Raw genomic sequence first — 19,664 nt, forward strand, 5'->3', positions numbered from 1 at the left:
TGTCTCCACATGGGCTTCCTCTATGCAAATCTCTGAATCCAAATCTCCTCCTTTAATAAGAACATTCATGTTACAATCGGGCTTACCTTAACTTATAAATAATTGCATTTGCAATGACTCTGTTTTCAATTACAGTGACATTCAGAGGCCTGGATGGTTAGGACATCAACATAGGAATTTGCTGTTGGGCACAACTCAGCCAGTAATGTTCCATGAAAGAAACCATCTAAAAGGAAAAAAAGACCAAAAGAAGACTTCTAAGAGGGGAAGAGATCTACCTTCTGACATTAGCTACAAGTTTGTAAGTTCTCTTTCTCTTTCATGCAAGGCTCCACCCCAAGTCACACTGTTATACACCCTGGTGGGAAGTGGGCTAAAAGAGGGAGCTACTCACCAGCCTGTGGCTTGAGTATGACTCTGTTACAGGTGAGGATGCTCCCTGACCCATTTATTTCTTAGAAAGCAAGAATGTGAGCATCATTCATCAAGCAAATATAGATTAGATGCCTGCTACATACCCAGTCCTTCTCCATAAAAAATGCTTGCCCTAATGGAACTTGCCTTCTGGTGGCAGAAGGCAGAAATAAACAATAAACATAATAACCAAATGATAGATTAATAGGGGCAAAAAGAGGAGAGTGTATGGAATGTGCAGTTGTAAGACCAACCTGAGAGGGTCAGATGTGAGCAAAAACTTGAAGGTGAGAGGGAGCTGGTCTTGTGTGTTCTGCCGGGCATGGGAGGAGCCTTTGCCAGCTGCGACAGATAGCAGCAGCTTCAGGAGGCCTCTATGGCCAGAGGGAAGGGAGGTGCAGGACAGGAGGTCAGAAATGTGATGGGAGAAGGGTCACAGCCATCCTGTGGACTTGAATTAGCTGGGTGTGTTGGAGCAGGGTTGTGAGCTTGTGTGACGCGCTTGTGGAGGCTCCCCTTGGGTGGTCTGGAGGAGACTCCAGATGGCGAGGGTGAACGCAAGAGAACAGTTGAGAGGCGGTTGCAGCATTGCAGAGGAGAGGTGCCATAGCTCGGTGCCAAATGGCAGCGGTGGAGGTGGTTCTTCGCTTGACCCAGTCATCCTTGCCGCAGTTTCTTACTTCCAAGGCATTGAGCCAAAATTGCCTGGCTGCATCCTCCTTCAGAATGCCTTGTTCTGGCCCTCAGCAAGCTCTGATTCGTACCATCTGAAGCGAGTCACTGTGGTTTTCCCTTCTAGTCACTGCTGAAGAGCCATCTGTCCTTTGCAAAGCTGAAGTTGCACCAGGGGCAGCATTCTTTTTACAGTATTGTAGGCGTGCTTAAGGGAATCCCATTTCATTCGTAACCTAAGCTAAGGCAGTTGTGAGCTCCTGGACTAACCCAGTAATACTGTTTTGTTTTGCTGTTGTCAGCCATCTTGTCACATACAACTTTGCTGTAGCCACTATTCTTAATGCATGGCTCTTGAGCTATGGACAAGAAAGTTTCCATTGTGCACATGTCTGCTGCTGTAGCAGCTCTTGGTCTCCCCATTGTGTGGGATCTTCTGTTGGAACAACAAAAATTAGTTTTCTCACAGTTCTAGAGGCTGGAAGCTGAGACTGTGGTGTGAGCAGGTCTGGTTCCTTCTAAGGCCTTTCTCCTTGACTAGCAGGTGGCTGTCTTCTCCCTGAGTCCTCACCTGGCTTCCCCTCTGTGTGACTGGGTTCTAACCTCCTCTCATAAGGATACCAGTTATTTGGATTAGGTCCACCAAATTACTTACTTTTAATTTAATTACTTCTTTCAAAAGCCTTATCTCCAGGTAGTCACATTCTGAAGTGTACCGGGGCAAGTGAATTTAGGGGTGTGGTTTCCAGCCTGGAGCAGGACTGTTTGTGCTCAGTTTCTTTTCACTGCGCCAACACAATCAGGTACTGGTGTTTTCTCTGTAGCATAATTGTATCAATCATTTCTATTTTCCTAAGGTTTCATTTCTTGAGGTTGAAATTGTGCCATATGATTTGAACACCAGTTTGTGAATAAAAAAAAAATGCTCTATTCCCAATTATTGACATGGGTTGTGTTGTCAATTTAACACAATCCTAAAATAGAATTCCAAAACTCAATTTGGAAAATGATAGCATCCTTAAAATAAATTTACAGCTTCTACAAAGAATTGGTCAGGAGAGCAGAGAGCTAGTCTGCCTGGGTTACCATCTCAGCTATTGTAATCTCTAGCTGTTTAATCTGATGTAAATCACTTAAGTCTGCATTTCATTGAGTTTTCTTGTCTGGAAATGTGTATAATCACAGTTCTTACTTGGTAGAGTTATAATAAGAATTTAAGATGTTCATCTATGTGAAGAACATAAAAGAGGGTGTGGCACACAGAAAGTGTTAGATAAATGAGGACACTCATTTGAATGAATTAGATCTGGTGAGTTTATTAAAATGTACCTGCTAATTTGTGTGAACAGTTTATGGGTTTTCTAGGGTACAGCATACTTTGATCTGAGAGGATAGTCAATATTTGTCATGGACAACCTGTAATTTTAAAGAAATACTGCGGTTAATTTTAGTCCCTGAAGCACATGGGACTCTTGTTTATCAGCACTGAAGTGGTCTAATTTGGTAGTATTATTTGAGGACCACAGTGTGATTGCAGTAGCATCAGGTGTGTGCGGACTGTTAATATGTTACAATTTGTTCCTTAAGCCAGCTCCCCATTCCAATAAGAACAGATCCCCTGTTATCTATACAGTATATTATAGTTCTGTGTAAAATTTTGTTTGTGAGCATTCTACTCTCTATATGGCTTGAAAGCCATTAGAGACATCCAGGAGGTTATTCATATTCTTCTATCCCACCACTGGTTTAATTCAAAGGACTTGCTGCCTATCCGCCTTCATTTTTTTTTTTAAGATTTTTATTTATTTATTTGAAATTCAGAGTTATACAGAGAGAGGAGGGGCACAGAGAGAGAGAGAGAGAGAGAGGGAGAGAGAGAGAGAGAGGTTTTCTATCTGATGGTTCACTCCCCAAATGGCCGCAACCATTGGCTGATCTGAAGCCAGGAGCCAGGAGCTTCTTCCAGGTCTCACACATGGGTGCAGGGCCCAAGGACTTGGGTCATCTTCCACTGCCTTCCCAGGCCACAGCAGAGAGCTGGATTGGAAGTGGAGCAGCTGGGTCTCGAACCAACTCCCATATGGGATGCCGGCACTTCAAGGCAGGGTGTTAACCCACTGTGCCACAATGCCAGCCCTATTACCTTCATTGTTAATGCATAAACTGGTCTCTGTGTACAACTGGAACCACTTATTTAAAATACACTATTAATTGCTCATCTAAGTGCTACTATGTGGTGAACCATTTATTAATATTGCTTTAGCTGAATGACCTCCCATGGGCGTAGCAAGGTGAAGGGAATTCATGCTCAAGGAAGGTTTTCATTTTGGGCAGTGGACATCAGCAGTGCAAAGCTGTGAGACTCCTAGTACCAAAGGAAGAATTAGTTCAAGCCCGTGTTTGGCACCACTGCCCCTCTCTGTCCAACTTTGGTTTGCTATGTCCCACTCTCCCTGATAGTATGATATTCAGATTTATCTTTTCTTAAAAGATGCATGGTGACAACTAACTGAGCACCTAAAAGGAAACCTGTTGAAGTGAAATGGACACTATGAGAAACAGTGACTTGATCAGCCCTGGTCCTGACTATCGAGAACAACTTACTACTTTATTCCTTTTAGTATTTTTTTGTTCTACTTAATATCATTGGTTGAACTCTTTAATTAACACAATTATTCTTAGGTGTTTAAATTTAACTGAAAAGTGATCCCTGTTAAATATAAGAGTGGGAATAAGAGAGAGAGGAGATGTACAGTTTGGCATATACTCAGTCGTACTTATCCCTAATGGTAGAGTTAGAAACATGCCAGGGGATTCCAATTCAATCCCATCAAGGTGGCATGTACCAGTGCCATCTCACTAGTCCAAGTGATCAATTTCTGTTCACAATTGATCATAATGATAGTACTAAGAGTCACAGAGATCACATAAACAAGACTAGTGTCTGCAAATACTGAGAAAATTAAAAACGAGAGAACAGTCCAACATGGGAAGCGGGATACACAGCAGACCCATAGAATGGCAGATGTCCTAAACAGAACTCTGGCCTCAGAATCAGCCCTTAAGGCATTCGGGTCTGGCTAAAAAGCCCATGAGAGTATTTCAGGCATGGAAAGCCTAGACACTCTGGCAAAAAAAAAAAAAAAAAAAAAAAAAAAAAAGCCTAAATGAAAGATCTCTGTGAGATCCCAGCCGAAAGAACTGGGCCATCAAAGAAGGAGGTACCTTTCTCTGAAGGGAGGAGAGAACTTCCACTTTGACTATGACCTTGTCTAAATAAGATCGAAGTTGGCGAACTCAAGAGGCTTCCATAGCCTTGGCAGCTCAAGACAAGAGCCTAGGGTGATTACTGATGTTATAAATAAGAGTGTCAATTTGTAAAGTCAACAACAGGAGTCACTGTGCACTTACTCCTCATGTAGGATCTCTGTCCTTAATGTGTTGTACATTGTGATTTAATGCTATAACTAGTGCTCAAACAGTACTTTACACTTTGTGTTTCTGTGTGGGTGCAAACTGTTGAAATCTTTACTTAATATATGCTAAATTGATCTTCTGTATATAAAGAGAATTGAAAATGAATCTTGATGTGAATGGGATGGGAGAGGGAGTGGGAGATGGGATGGTTGTGGGTGGGAGGGTGGTTATGGGGGGAAAAAGCTGCTATAATCCAAAAGTTGTACTTTGGAAATTAATATTTATTAATAAAAGTTAAAAAAATTCAGTCTCCAAACAGCCAGTGTCTATACCTCTCTAGGCAGGTTTCCAAATATTATTTTCTTTTTTTTGCATTTAAATTGTTTTATTTATTTTTATTTTTTTTTATTTAATGAATTTGAATTTACAATGTGCAACTTTTGTATTATTGTGGCTCCCCCCCCACAACCTCCCTCCCTCCCACAGCCCTCCCCTCTCCCACTCCCTCTCCCATCCTGCCCTTCATCGAGTTTCATTTTCAATTACCTTCATATACAGAAGATCAATTTAGTATATACTAAGCAAAGATTTCAACAGGCTGCACTCACACAACCGCACAAGGTATAGGGCATTCTTCGACTAGTAGTGTTGTCTTTAAGTTTCATAGTAAAACACATTAAGGACAGAGATCCTACGTGGAGAGCCTGTACCCAGTGACTCCCGTTGTTGATTTAACAATTGGCACTCTTATTTATGACATCAGCAATCACCCTAGGCTCTTGCCATCAGCTGTCTAGGCTATGGAAGCCCCTTGAGTTCACCAGCTCTGAACTTGTTTAGTCAAGGACATATCACAGTGGAGGTTCCTTCCTCCCTTCAGAGAAAGGCGCCTCTCTCCTTGATGGCCTGATCCTTCTGCTGGGGTCTTGTTCACCAGGATCTTTCATTTAGGTTGTTTTTGCCACTGTGTCATGGCTTCCCATGCCTGTGAGACTCTCATGGACCTTTTAGCCAGATCTGAATGCCCCAAGGGTTGATTCTGAGGCCCAAGTGCTGTTTGGGGCGTTTGCCATTCTATGAGTCTGCTGTGTGTCCTGCTTCCCCTGCAGGATCATTCTCTCCCTTTTAATTCTATCCTAAATTATTTGTATACACTGGTCTTATTTATGAAATCTCTTCAACACTTACCCTGTCTTTTTGATCGGTTGTGTATTTATACTTATCACTTTACCAAGTGCGCTGGCATTGGTACAGCCTCCTTGATAAGATTGAGTTGAAATCCCCTGGCACATTTCTAGCTCTACCATTGGAGGTAAGTCCGAGTGAGTGTGTGCCGACCTATATATCTCCTCCCTCTCTTATTCCCACTCCTATGTTTCACAGAGATCACTTTTCTGTTAATTTTAAATGCCTAAGAATGATTGTGTATTGATTACAGAGTTCAACCAGTGGTATTAAGTAGAACAAACAGAGCAACAACAATGACAACAAAATACTAAAAGGAATAAAATAGTAAGCTGTTCCTCAACAGTCTAGACAAGGGCTGCTCATGTCATTGTCTCTCATCGTGTCCATTTCACTTGAATGGGTTTCCTTTTAGATGCTCGTTTAGTTGCCATCAATCAGGGAGAACATAAGATATTTGTCCCTTTGGGACTGGCTTATTTCATGATATTTTCCAGATTCCTCCATTTTGTTGTAAATGACCGGATTTCATTTTTTTTTTTTTTTTACTGCTGTGTAGTGTTCCATAGAGCACATATCCCATGGTTTCTTTATCCAGTCATCCGTTGATGGACATTTAGGTTGATTCCATGTCTTAGCTATTGTGAATTGAGCTGCAACAAATATTGAGGTGCAATTGGCTCTTTTTTTCTCCCCTTTAATTCCATTTGGGTAAATTCCAAGGAGTGGGATGGCTGGGTTGTATGGTAGGGTTATATTCAGGTTTCTGAGGACTCTCCAAACTGTCTTCCATAGTGGCTTTACCAGTTTACATTCCCACCAACAGTGGGTTAGTGTCCCTTTTTCCCCACACCCTCACCAGCATCTGTTGTTGGTAGATTTCTGTATGTGAGCCATTCTAACCGGGGTGAGGTGAAACCTCATTGTGGTTTTGATCTGCATTTCCCTGATGGCTAGGGACCCTGAGCATTTTTCCATGTGTCTGTTGGCCATCCAAATGTTATTTTCAGATGGTGCTGTGGAGCACATCAGTTTTTGTTGGACTGAGACTCCTGAATGCAGAAGAATCTGATGCCGCCTTCCCTGTCCTGTTGTCTATGCTCGCATCCTTTCAACTCCTCCAGAAGTAGGTCTAGTGTGGGACTAACTGAAGATTGTAAAACTGCACCAATTTCCAGGCTTTTGGAATTCAAGCAGCTTTGTTTACATTCATAAATCACAAATTAGTGGAGGTGATAACATCCAAAGACAGTTCTTACAGTTGGAGAACAGTGAAAGTCAGTGACGTTGCATTGACACATTGCATTCTGTGCTATGGATGCTTCACCTGACACCCTGGTAGCCCTGCTCACACATGCCCCAGATCTTGACCTTTGCTTTCTCTGGCTGTTTTGTAAGCAACCACTCCTTTTCGCAATCCTGTACCATCTCCTTGTGTTTCTAGCACTAGTAAGTGGCTGGTGCAAGGTCCACAGCTTTATACTCTAAGTTCCTAACTAAGCTGGGTGCCCACTAGATATTGCAAGAAGGAGTGAGTCCATAAATGCATGAAGAAATGAGAAGCTCTAGAGCAGATTTTCTCGCTGCTCTTTAGGGCCATCGTAACCAAGAGACCTGCTCTCACCGTTCCTCTCCGACTCATCTCACTCTCTTCAAGCTCTGCTGCAAGGGCATGCCTTGTTTTCGTCAGACTAGACTTTGTTCTGCCAAATCATCTCTCACAGCATTGCCCAATTAACTTCTCCCCACATAGAAATGTGTTTGTTTTCATATCACTGTTCTGCACAAAAACCAAATAAATTTCCATTGACTTATGGGATAAGCCTCAAAATTCTTTAGCATGATATCTAATACTGACTGGACCTTGTCCTTGAAATTGCTTCAACTTATTTTCATTGCAAATATTAAAAACATATTAAGACATGTAACAGATGCTCACTTACCCACCATTGTGGATAAACAAATAGTAGCATTTCCCCAGTATTTACTTCATCTTTGACTAAAGAAGAAAACACTGCAAATAATGTTGATGAGCTCCAGCTACTGGTAAAGATCTTAGGCTTGACCAAATGTGATTTGCTGTGTTTTCTGTTTTGCTTCATTCATGCTGCTGTAACAAAGGACTAAGATTGGGGGGTTTATAAACAACAGAAGTTTCACTGTTTTTGAAGTCTCAGGTCAGGTTGCCAGCAGGGCCGGGTTCTGGTGAGAGCTGTCTTCTTGACTGCTAACTTCTTAATGTGCCCTCACATGGTAGAAAGAGCACTGGAGAGCTCCCTGGAGATTGTGTTTTAAGGGCACTAATCCCGTTCTTGAGGACTGTACCCTCATTAGCCAGTAACCTTCCAAAGGTACCACACCAAAATATTGTATGACTCGAGGTGAGGATTTCAACAAATGAAATTTCAGGGCATACCAGAATTCAAGCAATCATACATACCTTCTCTAATAGATTTATAATAAACTTAGAATTACTTTTCAGTATTCATTGGACGATTTGTTCCTTGGGTCTGATTTTATTTACAAAAAATTGATGTAGATTATCTGGGATGAATAGTATGGTTGATGTATGTCCACGTACACTCACGTGAATGTGTGTGTATGGGGGGAGGTGCATATTTGTTTACTGAGAATTAAAGCAAATCTACCCAGTCACACAAAAGTCCATTCTAGACTAGAATGATGGGTGACTGTATCAAAAACCTCAGCTTGACACAGTTTTCTTCCTTTATTGGACTAGACACACATACATACACACACACATAGACACACACCTGATAGTTTGCAGAAAGAGAAGGAACCTTCCTTTCATTCATTATGTTTCTTCATCTCTATGAGTTAACTAAAGCAAAGGTAGTTATGAGATAATTGAGATGGAAGAAACGGTTGGAAATAAGTGGGATATCTGGAGGTTGCTAGATATTAGATTATATCCAGCAAAGACTGGAAGTGTGTACACTGCAATTTATTAAAGTTTTGAAAGATTGTCTCAAATTGAAAGTGACAATTTGATAAGATTTGCTCAACAAAGGAGAAATTCTTAACAGCTATTCTTATTTAATGTTGGAACAACTAAGCAGAGATTCGATGAGACCTAAGAAGATGGCTGATAATACAGTTAACAGAAATGTCCCCAGACTTCTAATGGCATTCTTGGCTGGGCTGGGCTGGGATGGGGTGTACCAGTCATTGGACATTAAATCAACTCAAGATTTCATGCTAAGGGGAAGCTGTTTGGCAAATCTTCATTTCACGCCAAGTTCTGGTATCCTGACAAATCTCAGGAACATTGAAAGGGTTTCAAAATTAATCACTTTGGACATGTAGTTGCTGTACACTGCTGGTGCAGGATTTTGCTTAGAGACTTCCAAATTGTTGTCTTTATCCAGAAAGTAAATTTTACACTGAGATTGGAAAATTGCAGCCACCAAATGGAAAAAATCTCATATAAGTCCAAGAGCAAAATAGTGTAGTTTAGTCAGGATGGGTGACATCTGCTTTGATTCTAGAAATAATCTCAGTTCAGTCTGAGAAAGAAATATTCAAGGCCTAGATTATTATTTTGATAATAAATTTTTTGTTTTCTTTGGACTGTTTTATTTTTAGAATGGAATCTCAAGTCTTTGAAAAGAAAAGAGTGAAACTTACAGGCAATATACAATGTGGACCACCCAGAAGTGTCTCCACAGGCATTTTCATTCTTACTCAATCTGTGCTGTGTGCTCTTTTGAATGAGAAGATTTTTAAGTGTCACACTCATCTGAGTATAGTATCAGGTCAATGTGAGGATTTCCCTTTAAACAAAAGAAAAAAAATGTGAGATTTTAGCCTGAAACACAATAAATGACAAACCTATTTGGGAAAAAGAAATCAAAATTTATCATTTTTACCATTTTTAAAGAAGCAAAGAAAAAAACAGAAAGTGCTTAGAGTCCCATGGAAAACAAAGGATGCAAGCCAAGACCCTAGCTGAGAGATACTTACCTGTTTTCAAATCTGACTTGCCAGGAAATATCTGTCCTCAAAGTTTCCGATATTCTCTCTTCTGCTTCTCCCATTCTGTTTGTAAGGCTCTCTATTGTGTTTTTCATTTGATCTATTGAATTCTTCACTTCAGTCACTATCCCAGTTTCCTGTTGTACTAGTTGTTTCGTTTCATTTTGATTCCTCCTTAATATTTCATTTTCACGAGAGAGATTTTCTATCTTGTCCATTAAGGATTTCTGTAGTTCAAGAATTTGTTTTTGAGAACTTCTTAATGTTCTTATCAATTTTTTGAGATCTGCTTCTTGCATTTCTTCTATGTCATCATCCTCATAATCTTGAATTGGGGTGTCTTTTTCATTTGAGGGCTTCATGGTGACTTCCTTGTTTTTATTACCTTGGTTTTTGCGTTTGTTATTTGTCATATTGGAGATATTTGGTTTCTTCACTGTGGTGCTTTTTCTTGTTATACTATGACTCTAGATTAAGTGGACTATCTGTTTTTGATGGAGCCTTAGGGCTTGAGATGGGTGTGGCCTGAGAGCTCTGTTTGGTGTGCCAAAGGTGACACTCCCAGGTTAGGCGTGGTAAACCTCTCTCTCTCTCTCTCTCTCTCTCTCTCTTTTTTTTTGATTCAACAGGGAAGTTATTCTGCACAGCTGAACAAAGTTGGAGGTAGTTAGCAGGCAAATGATATACCCACAGGAGCCAGAGATCAGAAGCTCTTTCCCAAATGTCCTCAAAGTTTCCAAGACAACATCTGCTAGTAATTAAATTTAGCTGTCACTCTGACCCCAGTCTCCATAGCCATATCTTTATTTACTGCCCACTGTATGCCAGGCATAGAATAATTTGTGTTCACACAGCGCTTGTGTCCCAGCAGAGGGAGATAATATAAAAACAAAGGAATAAACACAAATAGCATGTAAGCAGGAGAATGTGCTAATGGAAGATATCAGGCTAGGTAAAGTGGGAGGATCAGGAGGGCCTAAGGGGTTGCTCTTTGGAGCAGGTCATCAGCAAAGCCTTTCTTATTTTTTTAAAAGATTTATTTATTTGCTTAAAAGAGTTACACAGAGAGAGAAGGAGAGGCAGAGAGAGAGAGAGTGAGCGAGTGAGCTTTCACCTGCTGGTTCACTCCTCAATTGGCCACAACTGGATGAGCTGCACCAATCCGAAGCCAGGATTTCTTCTGGGTCTCCCACGTGGGTGCAGGGGCCCAAGGACTTGGGCCATCTTCTGCTGCTTTCCCAGGCCACAGCAGAGAGCTGGATTGGAAGTGGAGCAGCTGGGACCATATGGGATGCCAGCACTTCAGGCCAAGGAGTTAACCCACTGTGCCATGGCGCCAGCCCCAGGACTGGGGTTTTAAAAAATTCATTAGAAAGGATTTTTTTGCTTGATGAAACCAATGGTCTTTTACCAGATGACAAGCTTATATTATTTTGTGAGGTGAGTGTGGTCCAAGATGCGGTAAACAAATCCGGACATACTAATACAAGTGCTTTGAAGGTGCCTGAATGTCGACTAGCAGAAGATTTAGGTGACTTCTGGGAAAACATAAGATTTACAGATTGCAGTTTTTTTTTGCGCGTGGACAAGAATTTAAAGCTCATAAATCTGTACTTGCAGCCCAATCCCCAGTTTTCAATGCAATGTTTGACCATGAAATGGAAGAAAGCAAAAGAATTGAGTAGAAATAAGTGATTTAGACCCTGACCTTTTTAAAGAAATGATGGTATTCGTTTACACAGGAAACCACCAAATCTTGATAAAATGGCTGTCAACTGTTGGCAGCTGCAGACAGATCTGCACTGGAGCGACTTTAGGTCATGTGTGAAGAACTTTGTGTATTGACCTTTCAGTAGAAAATGTTGCTGATACCCCTCTTCTTGCAGATTTGTACAATGCAGAACAGTTGAAAGCACAAGCTATAGATTTTATTAACAGGTGCACTGTGCTTTGCCAGGTTGGGTGTGAAGATGGGAAAATCTGGAACAGCAGTCAAGCAACTGACGTAACGGGAACATCAGGGTGGAAGTCCATGATTCAGTCACGCCCTCACTTAGTAGCAGAAGCCTTCTGAGCACTTGCCTCTGCACAGTGTTCACAGTTTGGCATTCCTCGCAAATGGCTAAAACAGTCCTGACATATTCCATGAACACTATAAAAATGGAATTGACCGTTACCCTTCCAGGTCCAAAAGGATGCTAATATACAAACCATAAGCAAGAGTTGTATCTGTTTTCTTGTACACAGAACAGATGGTGAAAAGCATATTACTTGCATTTCAGGTGGATAATTCATGTTTTATTCTTAAGCTTTAAATTAGTCTGATTAATTCACTTCAAAGCCTTAAATTATCAATGACTTCTCTTGTTTATATAATACTTTAATTTTTTTTTATTGTGCCTTGCCATTTTGACCAGGCTACGCAGGATTGCGCAGCTCCATAAGGCGGTGATTTGGATAACTGAAGATACTAAGTTTCAAAAAGATCTTCCATTATTTCTTGAAAAGAAAAATGAATTTAGAGGTTTTGTCTTGTGCTATCTCAAAGTTTAATTGTAGATTCTTCTTAAAAGTACGTGTATCAGAAATTACCAGTAATGTCTCCAGTCTAAGTTATATAAATATAGATGAGCCTGCTTACCTTCAAGGTAAGTTATGGCAATATACTGCTTCAGTTCTAATTTATTTTTCATTTCAAGGGGCAGATATGCAATGCGTTGGCCAAGACTTTTAGTAAAATTTGTGGTGTTTGTATGTTAACTGTTTAACAAACTGTGGGATTATCCAAATTTACAGTGATCGAGAACTAATTGAGGTTAAGATTTCAACAAGAAAGCATGTTTTCTGCTGAAGTAATTTTTAAAAAACTTATAGTGACCTATGTTTATATGAGAATTCTGTACATGTTAAAAGTTAAGGATGGGCCGGCGCCGCGGCTCGCTAGGCTAATCCTCCGCCTAGCGGAGCCAGCACACCGGGTTCTAGTCCTGGTCGGGGCGCCGGATTCTGTCCCGGTTGCCCCTCTTCCAGGCCAGCCCTCTGCTGTGGCCAGGGAGTGCAGTGGAGGATGGCCCAGGTGCTTGGGCCCTGCACCCCATGGGAGACCAGGAAAAGCACCTGGCTCCTGGCTCCTGCCATCGGATCAGCGCGGTGCGCCAGCCGCAGCACGCCGGCCGCGGCGGCCATTGGAGGGTGAACCAACGGCAAAGGAAGACCTTTCTCTCTCTGTCTCTCTCTCTCACTGTCCACTCTGCCTGTCAAAAAAAAAAAAAAAAAGTTAAGGATGACCGAATGTAAATTTAATGAGTGGATCAATTAAGAAAGATATATATGCACTTTTCATGTGTAACTTTTGTATGCTGAGTGGTACATATATTTTTCCTGTTTTGAGGGAATTAATAAGGTGTAATTAATTGTGTCAACTTTTGAAATGATTTTTTAAGACACATGGAAGCAACTGGGATATTTGTGATAATAGATAAGAAGGGTCTCCTTGATTATATTTAAATTGGTTTGGATTTCAGATATTCATTACTGAATTTATTCCTGTTTTTTCGTACTTTTGTTAGACCCTCGGAGTGAGGATGCTAACACGTCGAGGGGCACACCCCAAAGACTCAGACTCCAGACCAGTTGATTCAAAAGCAAGAGGATTTATTCGGCGTCTGCGCAGACAGGCCTCCTGAACTCGGAGTCCAGAGAGCGCCCCCAGCACAAAGCCACACGGTTTATATACCCGCAGCGACCAATCAAAAGCACTATAGAGTCCATGCACACAGCAGTCCAATCTGTGAGCTGATCATGTGAAGGGCATGCGTCTTCTATCCAATCAGCTACGGGATCACATGGGAGGCATGCACCTCGTCGCCATTTTGTTGTTTACTTCTTTAGTAGTTCCTTTCCCTGCCAGCGCCATCTTGTTCACCCTGAGGGGGACGACGTCTCGCTCCCTTTGTTCCCCTGGTGGGAGAGCGGCGTCCCGCTTCCCGCACCGTTATTTGAGTATTAGGAGGCATACAAACTGGGTTAGGTCTTAGCACAGCCAGGCACAAGTGTCGCAGCTAGCTGAGCATAGGGTCCCTTATTTTTATAGCTGCACCTAATTTTAGCTTTGGGGGAAAAAGTTTAGGGCTGTGATTTTTTATTTGGGGCAAAGGTAACTTCTTGTTTTTAATGGTATTGGCTTAGGTCACTCCATCTTGGTTTGATTTTTAACGTTCTTCATTCCCCCCTTTTCTTTTTGGAGAGATTTTAATCCTAAAATCTAAAGGTCAGCGTCGTCCCTGAGTGCCTGGTATTGTTGGGTGAGTACAAGGGCCTGCATGATGGACAGCCGGTGCCGGATGAACTGCAGCAATTGATTGAGGATGCACGGGCCAAAAGTTAAAATTAGGAGGAGGATAATGAGGGGGCCCGTGACTGTGGAAATGAGAGTGGTTAACCAGAAGGACTTGTTGAACCACCCCTCAAACCAGCCTTGTTGGGCCTCTTGATCTCTATGTCTTTTGTCCAACCTAGCCCTTAGTTTTGCCATGGAGTCTTCTATGACTCTCGAGTGGTCAACATAAAAACAGCACTCTTCACCAAGGGCTGCACAAAGGCCCCCCTTCTATTCTGTAAGACTACCTCGGACAGGGAAGTGAGGGATTCCTTCAGCCTAGTTATAGATTGTTCCAGGGCCTGTATGTCTTCATCAATGGCGATTTTTAAGTCATTGTAATGCCGAGGACCCTGGATTAAGGCTGTTGTTCCAGTTCCAACCCCGGCCCCAACTCCGAGCCCTAACAGGACTCTGCTAGGGTCAGAGAAACTGGCTCTCTACGGATGCGGGTGGGGCGTCTATCATAGGAATCTTCTAGTGTGTTGGTTGGATGGTAAATTATTTTAGGCACTAGCTGTACCATAACAAAAGTCCTGGGTGGCACTAAGGACCGAGGGACACACACAGGGGGTAAGTCCCTTGTTACAAGCCCACCAGTTTCCGTAGCCTGGACTAACATGGGCATAGGTTGTTAAATTTGCACTTGGGATGGTAACATTACACAGTTGTATATGAGATGGGGAAGGGTTTCCTAGGCATGTTCCCTTTCCGGAAACTTGGGTCAGGGTAAAGTGGGCGGGGGTTCCTGGCTATTACAGTGGAAGTAAGCAAAGTTAAAAGCATTAGGGAGTTTTTTAAAGTCAGCTTGAGCGGATTTTGGGTGCGTTGCAATTTCCATTGTGCTGGCTCGCCCGAAGCTCTATCAGCTCCCGATGGTGCTCGCTTGACGTGGGACGCGTGAACCCAGGTGGTGATTCCGTCTACCTTAAGGGCTATTGGAGTGAGTGGTCAACAGTACAGTGTAGGGGCCCTTCCAGCGGGGTTCGAGAGTCTTAGACTGGTGTCTTCGGACGTAGACAGAGTCGCTGATTTGGAAGGAGTGAGGGACTGACGCGTTCCCGGTCCAGTAGGCCGCAGCTAGAGGTCTCCAGATCTGGTTCTGTATAATCTGGAGCGCCTTTAGTCATGCCTGCAAATTAGGTGCGTTAATAAAGGGGTCAAGCATAGGGTCAAGCAGATTTGCGGCGGGAGGGGATCCCCCATACAGTATTTCATATGGGGTTAACCCATGGTGTGAGGGGGTGTTCCGGACCCGGAACAAGACCATAGGGAGGAGTTGGACCCAGTCTCTAGTGCCAGTCTCCATAGCTAATTTAGTTAAGGTCTCTTTAATTGTTCTATTTGTCCCTTCTACCTGTCCTGAACTTTGGGGTCTATAAGCACAATGTAATTTCCAATTTATCCCCAGTGTTTTGGCCACCAGCTGACTTACCTGGGAGACAAAGGCAGGTCCGTTATCAGACCCAATTACCTGAGGGAGACCAAACTGCGGGAAGATGTCCTCGATGATTTTTTTGACGACCACTTGAGTGGTTTCTCGTTTGATGGGGAAGGCTTCCACCCACCCAGAGAAGGTGTCTACAAAAACTAGGAGATACTTGTTACCATATTTTCCTGGCTTAACCTCGGTGAAGTCTACCTCCCAATTGACTCCGGGTCGATCCCCCCGGGACCTTGTTCCTTCCGGCAGCTTGAGGCGCCCTGCATTGACCTTAGCGCAGGGAACGCAGGACTCGGTGACCTGTTGAACTAGAGAGTTAAGCCTTGGGATAAAGTAAGGTTGATCTTTTTGTTGCAGCAGCATTTTTAGTTTTTTATGTTCTAAATGAGTCCACTTATGGAGTTGAGTTATTAGTTCACGGGCCATTTTGTGGGGCAGGACAACTTTGTCCTGGAATGTCCAAACTCCCTTTTGTTCACCGTAATCCGCCCTAAGCCGCTGGATTTCGTCCAAATCTTTTTTTTTTTTTATTTTTTTTTTATTTTTATTTTTTTATTTTTGACAGGCAGAGTGGACAGTGAGAGAGAGAGACAGAGAGAAAGGTCTTCCTTTTGCCGTTGGTTCACCCTCCAATGGCCGCCGCTGCAGCCGGTGCACCGCACTGATCCGATGGCAGGAGCCAGGATCCAGGTGCTTTTCCTGGTCTCCCATGGGGTGCAGGGCCCAAGCACCTGGGCCATCCTCCACTGCACTCCCTGGCCATAGCAGAGAGCTGGCCTGGAAGAGGGGCAACCGGGACAGAATCCGGCGCCCCGACCGGGACTAGAACCCGGTGTGCCGGCGCCGCAAGGTGGAGGATTAGCCTATTGAGCCACGGCGCCGGTCCTCGTCCAAATCTTGATCTAAGTAGGGGAAGGGGAGGTCCCCGCGGTCTGGCGTATGGTGGGCCACCACAGTACTCAGGTATAGAGTCTGCGGGCCTACCACAGCCGTTCTGGCAACCTCGTCCGCCATTTTATTTCCTCTTGTTATAGGGTCACTTCCCCGCTGGTGTCCAGGACAGTGAATTATGCTCAACTTTTTAGGTAGGAAAAGTGCCCGTAAGAGGTCTAAAATTTCAGTCTTGTTTTTTATGTCTTTTCCTGCTGAGGTTAAGAGGCCTCTTCTTCGGTCAATTTCTCCATGTATATGGGCAGTAGCGAATGCATAGTGGCTATCAGTATAGATGTTAACTTTTTTTCCGCTAGCTTGTTTAAGGGCCTGTGTGAGGGCCACAAGCTCGGCTTTCTGAGCCGAGGTTCCCACAGGCAAGGTGCTTGCCCATATTATGGAGTGTCCATCCACCACGGCCGCCCCTGCCCTCTGCTCACCGTTTTGTAGAAAACTGCTCCCGTCGGTGTACCAGGTGTGTTCCACATCCGGTAACGGCCGATCCGTCGGGTCCTCCCGGGTGCCATGGGCCTCAACCAAGATTTGATGACAGTCATGAGGTACCCAGGTGCCAGGTTCCATATCCGGGAGTTCAGGGGGGTGGCAGGTCCGAACTGAATCCGCTCCGGGTTGAGCAACATAGCTTGGTAGTGAGTCACTCGGGCATTGGAGAGCCACCTATCTGGCGGCTGCTGGATGATGGTGTCAATGAGTCAATTTATCTGCGTCTTTGACAAGGACTGCCACTGTGGCCACCATGTGCAGACACGGGGGCCAACCAGTGGCCACATTATCCAATTTTTTTGAAAAGTAAGCCACCGGCTTTTTCCAAGGTCTCAGTTTCTGAACCAGGACGCCCTTCACTATTCCCCTTTGTTCATCAACGTACAATGTGAAGGGCTTAGTCACATCGGGGAGGCTTAGGGCAGGGGCTGACAATAGAGCCCTTTTGATTTGATCAAATGCCATTTGATGTTCTTTTTCCCATATAAAGGGGGCATTGGGTTTAGCGAGGGGGTACAGAGGTGCTGCTAATTCCGCAAATCCTGGTATCCATAGTTGGCAGAAGCCTGCACTGCCGAGAAATTCTCACATTTGTCGGGCGCTCTTGGGCAGTGGAATTAGGGCGACTGTTTCCGGCCCTCTGTTAGCCACCGCTGACCACCTTCTAGCAGGTATCCCAGGTAGGTCACCTGTCTTTTGCACACTTGTGCCTTTTTCGCGGAGGCTCTGTATCCCAATTCCCCCAATTTTTTTAGCAGGGCCCCCGTACCTTTTAGACAGTCCTGGTCTCTGCCGCCAAAAGCATGTCGTCCACATATTGAAGGAGGACTATGCTGGGGTTGTTGACTCGGAAGTCTGCCAGATCCTGGTGCAGGGCCTCATCGAACAGGGTAGGCGAATTTTTAAACCCCTGTGACAATGTCGTCCAAGTGAGTTGTCCGGAAAGTCCGGCCTCCGGGTCTTTCCATTCGAAGGTGAACAGGGGTTGACTTTGAGGACTCAGTCTTAAACAAAAGAATGCATCTTCAAGGTCTAGTACCGTATACCATTGATGGCTTGGTGGTAGGGCACTTAGCAGGTTGTAAGGATTGGGCACAGTAGGGTGCAGGTCTCCCGTCCTTCGGTTAACTTCCCGTAGGTCCTGCACTGGCCTGTAGTCCCCCATGCCTGGCTTTTTTACTGGGAGGAGGGGGGTATTCCAAGGCGAGCAGCATGGTTTTAAGATGCCCAACCACAACAGTCTGTCTATATGGGGCCTGATGCCCTCCTTGGCCTCTTTGCTCGTAGGATACTGCCGGATTGACACTGGGGTGGCCGAGGGTTGTAAGTCAATTATTAGGGGCGGCTGGTTGACAGCCAATCCTACTCTGGCCATTTCTGCCCAAGCTTGGGGAAAGTCCGTTAACCGCTTGGGGTCTAGAGAGGTTGTATTAGCTGGTTTTTTTTCGAGCAATTGATGTTCATCCTCTAGGCGTATTGTCAGTATTTGAAGGGGCTGCCCTTCTGGGCTGGTGGCTGAAATCCCCTTATCATGAAAGTGAATTTGGGCCCCCACTTTTGAAAGCAAATCCTGGCCCAATAGGGGGTATGGGCAGTCTGGCACCAGTAGGAACGAGTGAGTCACCTGTCTGGTGTTCAAATGGACCTTTCATTCAGTTGTCCACCTGTACAATTTTCCCCAGTAGCTCCCTGGACCCAAGAAGTTTTAGAACTCAGAGGGCCCCTGGCCTCGGTCAACACTGAATGTTGTGCTCCCATATCTACCAGGAAGGTCACCAGGTGCCCCCCTACATCAAGAGTTACCCTGGGCTCGGGGGGGGGGGCTCCTGGCCCTGACTTTCCTAGTTGTCTTCCCCCAAGGGCAGGACTGGAACTGTCTTTGTCTTAGTTTCCTGAGACAGCTTAGGGCAGTCCTTAACCCAGTGTCCTTTTTCTTTGCAGTAGGCACATTGGTCTCGTTCTACTCGGGGCCTTCTCTTGTCTCCCAGGGTCTTATTCTGTCCTGGCCTACTTTGCCCTGCACCCTGCACTACCGTGGCCAAAATTTTGGTTAATTCTCGATTCCGCTTTTTGTCCCGGATGTCCTCCCTCCGCTCTTGCTCTTTGCGTAATCTTTCTTCCTTTTCCTCCTGTGTTTCCCTTTTATTGAAAATTTTATCTGCCTCCTTTAGTAGGTCCTGTAATGTATACCCTTGCAGCCCGTCCAGTTGTTGTAACTTGTTTTGGATATCAGGAGCCAACTGTCCGATAAACGACATAATTACATCCGACTGGCATTTGGTGGCCAAAGGGTCAAAAGGGGTATACATGCGATAACCTTCCATTAAGTGTTCTAAGAACCCTGCCGGTGTCTCTTCCTGACCCTGGATAATCGCACGTACCTTGCCCAAATTGGTGGGGTGCTTCCCTGCCCCTTTGAGACCCGCTAACAGAGTCTGGCGATAGAGACAGAGTTGCTCCCTACTGGCCACGGAGTTGTAGTCCCACTCCGGGCGAGTCAGAGGGAAGACGTCCTCGATCTCGTTAGGCAGTTGGGTCGCCTGCCATCTGCTCCCAGCACATTTTTACGACCCTCTAATATGACTCGCTGTTTTTCCTCCGTGGTGAGGAGGGCCTGTAAAAGTTGCTGACAATCATCCCAAGTGGGTTGGTGAGTGAGTAGAATGGATTCAATTAATCTGGTCAAAGCTTGGGGGTCTTGGGAAAAGGAGGGATTATGGGTCT

General features: G+C 44.2%; 1 protein-coding gene and 1 pseudogene across 1 annotated transcript in view; one reads left to right on the forward strand and one right to left on the reverse strand.

Moving 5' to 3' along the window:
* The first annotated feature begins 647 nt into the window (after nucleotides 1–647).
* Nucleotides 648–15,656, forward strand: LOC103346781 (speckle-type POZ protein-like; annotated as a pseudogene).
* Nucleotides 15,657–17,712: 2,056 nt separating this feature from the next.
* The window catches only part of LOC103347436 (uncharacterized), a 61,612-nt gene continuing 59,660 nt past the window's right edge, over nucleotides 17,713–19,664 (reverse strand). The window contains exons 4-5 of the mRNA XM_089320840.1: nucleotides 19,322–19,487; nucleotides 17,713–17,850 (exon numbers count right to left, since the gene is read on the reverse strand). Coding sequence (XP_089176966.1) covers nucleotides 17,713–17,850; nucleotides 19,322–19,487 — 304 coding nt within the window. The remainder of the gene's footprint in view (nucleotides 17,851–19,321; nucleotides 19,488–19,664) is intronic.

The sequence above is a fragment of the Oryctolagus cuniculus genome, chromosome 19 (genome assembly GCF_051225735.1).
Source record: "Oryctolagus cuniculus isolate XC-2025 breed Fujian yellow rabbit chromosome 19, ASM5122573v1, whole genome shotgun sequence".
NCBI classification, from domain to species: Eukaryota; Metazoa; Chordata; class Mammalia; order Lagomorpha; family Leporidae; genus Oryctolagus; species Oryctolagus cuniculus.